Here is a 6,924-nt window from a genome sequence, read left to right on the forward strand (position 1 = left end):
GTGTGTGGGTTTATTAACAACTACACTGAGCTCAGTAGCCATTGATTGAAATGGTTTAATTGTGTGGACGATCCCTTTAATCCAGTGACTGTGGAAAAACATTGTGATGACCTGAACAGTCTGAAATCTTAAAGGGTAAACATGTGATGCTTTGAACGTTAGCATAGCAGCAAACAGCTAGCTGCTGCGTACAGAACGACGTCACCTCGGTGTGTGTTGTAATCTGAGCTGCTCTGTTCGCGGTCATAACCAACTTTAACACAGGGTGGCTTAACTAAAACATCACTGATTAGGAAATTATTAATGAATTGTGTGCAGTGTCTCCTCCAGAAGGTCTCACGTGGTCCAGGTTTAAACAGGGACACTGTGGAGTACAGCGGCTGTCCTCCTGATCAGTCCTGAGCTCCATCAGAGCTGGACAGTTTCCTCCAGCCCGTTCACTTGTCCGTCATGTTTGCACACAGACACAACGTGTGTGTGTGTGTGTGTGTCCTTAAACCAGAGTAAAGTCTGAGTGGACGTGGATTCAGATGAACCCACAGCCTGGATGTTTTCAACATGGCGGCCTGATGAGAAATCTCCTGACGCGGGATCCAAACGGTAGACTAAAATACGTTTGGGGAAACATCTGAAGTGAGGACCAGGCCATGCAGTATTGATCAGCAGCGCCTGATCGGAGTTTAGATTAACAGTGTGTGTTGAGACGTCCCTCCGCTGAGCCAGGCGGGGCGCCGACTGCCCCACATCAGTCCAGCTGTTGGCGGTAACCTGTCAGTTTAGAACTGATGGATTCAGTGCAGGTATTATCAGTATTGTTATTATTATACACATGACACAGTTTGTGTGTGAAACTCTGAAAAGGTTTTCTGCTGGATCTGACTGATCCCACAGATCTACTGGAGTTCAGTTAGATCCACCATCCTGAAGTCAGACCGTCACATCATCATCATCATCATCATCATCATCATCAGGGGCAGCAGGCTGTTTTCCCATGGTGCACTGGGCCCGGGCGGCAGCTGAGTCACGCTGGTGATTGATGAGCTGTGATCAGTGATGTCACACTCTAACGTATTGATGGCAGGCCTTGTTATTTACTTCTGTTTTCTTTGTTCTCTTCTTTCTTCTTGTCGTTTATTTCTGACTCGTATCTGCCTTTTCGCTCTGCGTGTGCGTTCTCAGATTTCACAGTGATTTAGGTGTTTGACCTTTAGCCCCTCCATGCTAACCGGCGGTCTCACACCGCATGATGTCACATACATCCTGGTCTCGCCCTGGCTGACATCATACATTCCTTCCCTAACCTTAACCCAAAGCCGCACCTTAAACCTGAAACCGAGTCTGAAGCGCCAGACGGCTCTTTGAAGGCGTCAGAGCAGGAGATGGTCTCCACGTCCACGTCTCTGACATGTCGTTACAGTTACAGCCGACCACACGCACACACACACACACACACACCTCGTGGATCTGTGTGTGTGTGTTGTCTGGCAGTGTGTGTGCCTCTCAGACGTTACAGCTCATATCTGTGTTTTACGTCATGTAATTTATTGTACGTCTCGGGATGTTGTTTTAACATTTACGTGAGACTAAAAGCAGACCTGAAAGTTATTTATGAAGCTTGAGAGAGGAGCAAAGGAGAAGCTGAGGAGATGTGTTTCCTGACAGGAAATACTCAAGTAAAAGTACTCATGTTAGCAGATGGGAGAAATACATTTTCCCAAAGATGGTTTCTGTCATCGTAGGTAGTTTTTGTCTGCACAGACTCTGGCTCCAAATGATGTCACCAGAACAAGATGGCAGCTCTCGTATCAGGGGTGAGAGGACTGATATGGGTCCTTCACCTTCTTTGCTACGGTATTCTAAAGAGCCGAGACACCTCAGACAGGTTCAAATGAATGTGCTGAGAAGATGAAGCCGTTGGTTAAACGTCAGTGGTTTTGTCTTCGTGGAGGCTGTGGGTCTTTCATGTGGGACACGCCGATAGTTATACGATTACAGCACTTCCTCTGCGCTCGGAGCCGTAAATCAGACACAAATCCGAGGAATCTGTTCCACTGTTGCTCTCAGGTATGTTATTAAAGCTTGATAAGCACCGTGAATTACACAGTAAATTCTGTGTGACTGAGTGAAGGTGGTGAGCAGGGTGGTCTGCTGTTCAGATCGCACATTTTCATCTGAAACTCTCTGAGGCAGGAGTCATTTTTATAAACACCCTTTCACTCGTCGCGTTAACCTCTGAGGCAGATTTGGACAGATCTGCTTTACGGCACAGAACAGGCAGGGGGCGCTGTCTGTAAATCCGCCCCAGGCTGAAACTCGTCAGCCTGGAATCAAACGCAGGTGGATTAATGAGACCGAATGGACCTGAGCTGCCCACCTCTGCTTTTCAAAATGTGCGTCTAACAACATCCTCTGTACTTAGAACAGGCTAGCTTGCTATGCTAACTAAGCTAGCTAATGTTACAGCTCTTCCTTCTGTGCAGTGATACATAAAGAAAATAGTTCCTTCATAAAACTGCTCACAATCTTAAACAGCTGGGTGGTGACAGCTTCTCAGCCGATATCACCAAAACCACCCAGATGGTTTAACAGCACTGCAGGTAAAAGGGGGATTACGTAGGAAACATATGTACTTTGGTTTGGGGGTGAACTGTCCCTTTAAGATCATTCTGTCCGTCTCACGTTGACATGAGTGTGACAGCGACTGGCTGCTGTGATGCTGCAGGACTGCAGTCTGAGGACTGCAGTCTGAGGACTGTGTGTGTGCCATCCTGATTTACCCTCACTGATGGTGCGATGTGGACTCACATCACTCTCCTCCTCGTCCTCCTCGTCCTCCTCCTGCTCCTCCTGCTCCTCCTCCTCATCCTTCTCCTCCTCCTGCTCCTCCTCCTCCTCCTCGTCCTCCTTGTACTGCTCCTCCTCCTCCTCTTCCTGCTCCTCCTCATCCTCCTCCTCATCCTTCTCCTCCTCCTCCTCCTGCTCCTCCTCATCCTCCTGCTGCTCCTCCTTCTCATCCTCCTCCTCCTCCTCCTCCTCCTCTTCCTGGTCCTCCTTGTCCTTCTCCTCCTCCTCCTCTTGCTCCTCCTCCTCGTCCTCCTCGTATTCCTCCTCCTCCTCCTCCTCCTCCTGCTGCTCCTCCTCCTCCTCCTCCTCCTGCTCCTCCTCGTCCTCCTCCTCCTCCTCCTGCTCCTCCTCTTCCTGCTCCTCCTCGTCCTCCTGCTGCTCCTCCTCCTCCTCCTCTTCCTGCTCCTCCTCGTCCTCCTCTTCCTCCTCCTGCTCCTCCTCGTCCTCCTCCTGCTCCTCCTCCTCCTCCTGCTCCTCCTCCTCCTCCTCCTCCTGCTCCTCCTCTTCCTGCTCCTCCTCGTCCTCCTGCTGCTCCTCCTCCTCCTCCTCTTCCTGCTCCTCCTCGTCCTCCTCTTCCTCCTCCTGCTCCTCCTCGTCCTCCTCCTGCTCCTCCTCCTCCTCCTGCTCCTCCTCCTCCTCCTCTTCCTGCTCCTCCTCTTCCTCCTCCTGCTCCTCCTCGTCCTCCTCCTGCTCCTCCTCCTCCCCCTCCTCCTCTTGCTCCTCCTCCTTGTCCTTCTCCTCCTCCTCCTCTTGCTCCTCCTCCTGCTCCTGCTCCATCCATCATCAGTGTGGTTTAGCAGCATATCTCAGATGCCACACAGTCAGCTGCTGTTTATCACTCTGTTGAAGAGTCCACTCGCTCTGCGTGACGATAAAAACCAGACGTCGGCCCCCTTCTGTTTAGTTTGGCCCCGGCCTGCGGAGGAGGGCCCGACTCGGGCGTTCGGGGTCCAGGGGTCGCACGGGGTCAGGGTTAGGTTTGTGTATTTAGCAGCAAACCCCCCTGAGGAAAGAGGTGGGATGATAAAGCATGTGAGGCGTGAACGTCCACTGAGGTTCAAAAACAAATGCAAAGGAAAAGAAAAAGATAAAGAACGGAAAAGGAAGGTCAATGAAACATTAACTTTAAATAGTTTGAGATTCAAAAGCACCAGACTGAACAAAAACCATCGAAGAAGAAGCTCTGAAATCTTCCTCTTCTGCTTTCAACAGCAGAAATTGCTTTCTTTTCTGTGAGAACTGCCTGTCACAGATCCTCCTCCACCCAGCATCCACCTGCAGCCTCCATCAGACTTCAATGCTGCACATCTTCTTCATCCACAGTCTGCTTCCCATCATGTTTCTCATTGGTTCTCCATCCTGTCTGTTGTGCTTCATCTCAGACTGTGGTTTCTCTCTCTCTGTCTGCCATTGTCTCCCCCTCCCCAGTCCCCCCCCCCCCCCCCCCCCCATCCCCCAGCCTCCCCCCCCATCCTCTGTGGTCACCCAATAAAAAGCAAAAAGAAAAACACCCAGAGTTCCTTCTTCCTCTGCCACAAGCCCCCACTAATGATGTCCGCCAGCCACAAAATGAGGCCTGACGCCAGAGGAGAGAGAGAGCGAAGGACAAGAGGAGGAAGAGGAGGAGGATGTGTGTGTGTGTGTGTGATAATGAGAGACTTGACTTCAGCTTGTTAACTAAGAATGTAGTTCAGTGGTGCAGCCTCATACGGTGTGTGTGTGTATGTGTGCGTGTGTGTGTGCATGTGTGAAACCTCACACGTCTCTAATTTCATTTCTTCGCTGTCTTCTACTCTTCATTAATTATTTACGTCCATTCAGACTGCAGACGTCCCTCAGAGTTTAGGGTCCACATTCTCAGATCTCAGATGTTGACTCAAAGCGAGAACTACAACTCCCATGATGCTCTGCTCCTCTGTGTCCTTTCACAAATGGAGTCTATCTGTGAAATGCTGACTGTGTGAGTGAGAGCAGGGATCAGTTTTCAGGGAAATCTGTACCTGTCTCCTCTCCTTGTCTCCTGTCTTTACCCCCTCTCCCTGTCTCCTCTCCCTGTCTCCTCTCCTTGTCTCCTCTCCTTGCCTCCTATCCCTGTCTCCTCTCCTTGTCTCCTCTCCTTGCCTCCTATCCCTGTCTCCTCTCCTTGTCTCCTCTCCTTGCCTCCTCTCCTTGTCCCCTCCTCTCTTGAGTTCTCAGTCATCAAAGCTTTGGCTCGTCTTTCTGCCTAGCAACAAAAATGTGTTCCAGGAAGTCCAAACAAAAGGCAAAGTTTGCAGAAGTTTTCCTGCAGCCTTCGAGTTCTGGTCGAGGTCTTTGAGTGTCATCCTTTAACTGCACGGTGGGGAAATCAGCAGCTTTGGCTGCGCTGAGGCCTTCGGCTGTCGTCACATACGTGAGCTGAGAAATACTGAGTGTGCAGCACAGCTGAGGAAACAGCTGCCGAGTCCGTAGGTTTCGCTTTTTATGGTGTGTTTGACTGGAATTCGTTCACAGCTCCGACTGTTGATCCTGATGGTTGAGAAATCAGATGTCGCTGCTGCTTTGCTGCCTTCACTTTCACTGGACAGGCTCTGACTGAAACAGACATGTCAGACGCTTGGTTTCAGGAAGTCCCTCCATTCTTTTTCAGAAGAAGAAGAAGAATCACTTTATTGACAGTATATTTATTTTTACACACACACACTGAATTCGTCTTCTGCATTTGACCCATCCTTAGTTGAACACACACATGCAACACCTGACAAATTACATGCAGTGAAACATAAGTGAGCATATTGGGGGTTAAGTGCCTTGCTCAAGGGCACATCAGCCGGCTAATGGAGGGGGGAGCATTTGTTGCATTAATCACTCCACCACACCCAAATGTTTCCTGCCCGTCCTGTGGGGGAATCGAACTGGCGACCCTCCGATCACGAGCCGCTTCTCCAACCTCTGGGCCACGGCCGCCCCCTGCTGAGTTACTGTTGGCTGTGTGTTGTGGCCGTGAATGAGCTCAGTCTGGTTGAACTTCTGTCCATTTACAATAATCGCTTTGCTGTGTGAAATGATTTCCGTTTGGTGAGAATGTCCAACAATAAGCTTCCTGTTGTGCGGAGAGTTTCTGCCGTGAAAGCGGCTCGGCGCACCTGTACCTACCTGAGAAATCGCGGCGCAGACGACCTCCACTCAGCACATGTAAACGAAGTGAACGTCCTGAGCCAAGCTGGGGTTTCTGAGCTCGTTTCACAGCAGCTGCTGACAGAAAGAAAGTCTCCAGGTGTGAGAAGGACTTCGGTCGAGTGTTTCGCCGGGAGCAGAAATGGCTCCGACCTGTTTCATATTTTATTTCCTGTTGAGCTGAAAGCGAGGTGAGGATGAGGATGAGGATGAGGTGACGCTGAAGGCTTCAGACATCAGACAGACCTGAGCTTTATCTAATGGGCGAATGACTGGCACTTTGATCCGCACCGCAGTGCAGTCTGGAACAAAATCCAGTTTCCAACCGGCAGGTGATTTGTTATCAGCAGCCTGCTGCCTTTGACTCACACTGGACCACATCAAAACAAGATTATTTTTCTGCCGCAGGCCGAACGGGATTTGAGTTGTGCCTCGGCTCCAACGTGGGCCGATGGTTTGGTTTTCACCTCAGAGCCAAACAGGATCCAAACGCTTCAGCTTGACTTCAGATGTGGTGGAAGGACACGTACAAACCGCCTTGTCTGAATCCTGGATGCTGCCCGTCAGATCAGCGGCGTCCGGTCCTGGATCTGGTTCATGGTGTTGCATGTGTTCGCTCAGCATTAAGGCCTGAATGCACAGCAGCTCAGGTGTCCTCAGCTTACAGTCTGTCTGTGTCCCCTCAGTGACCTGCTGGAGGACCTGGAGAGGAGTCCTCACGCTGCAGCCATCGCTGAGTGCTTCGTGGAGAGGGTGAGTACAGGCCAGCAGTGTGTGTGTGTGTGTGCGTGTGTGTGTGTGGTCGCACTGCTGTCTTTGTCTGTGACCTCCTGACTCACAGAGGAACTGACAGGAAGTGATGGTAAAGTAAGGTAAAACTGGACAGGCAGCAGTTTGAGAGACTTTGTCCCGAGCTGATCTTTG

The 6,924-nt window shown here is 50.6% G+C and overlaps 1 protein-coding gene across 5 annotated transcripts in view; it reads left to right on the forward strand.

Annotated features, from left to right (window-relative positions):
- Positions 1-6,924, forward strand: part of plekhg2 (pleckstrin homology domain containing, family G (with RhoGef domain) member 2) — a 56,098-nt gene that overhangs the window by 23,972 nt on the left and 25,202 nt on the right. For all 5 annotated transcript variants that reach the window (XM_046390109.1, XM_046390110.1, XM_046390111.1 and 2 more), the window contains one exon: positions 6,687-6,753. In XM_046390109.1, coding sequence (XP_046246065.1) covers positions 6,687-6,753 — 67 coding nt within the window. The remainder of the gene's footprint in view (positions 1-6,686; positions 6,754-6,924) is intronic.

This window comes from Scatophagus argus, chromosome 5 (assembly GCF_020382885.2).
Source record: "Scatophagus argus isolate fScaArg1 chromosome 5, fScaArg1.pri, whole genome shotgun sequence".
Classification (NCBI taxonomy): Eukaryota; Metazoa; Chordata; class Actinopteri; family Scatophagidae; genus Scatophagus; species Scatophagus argus.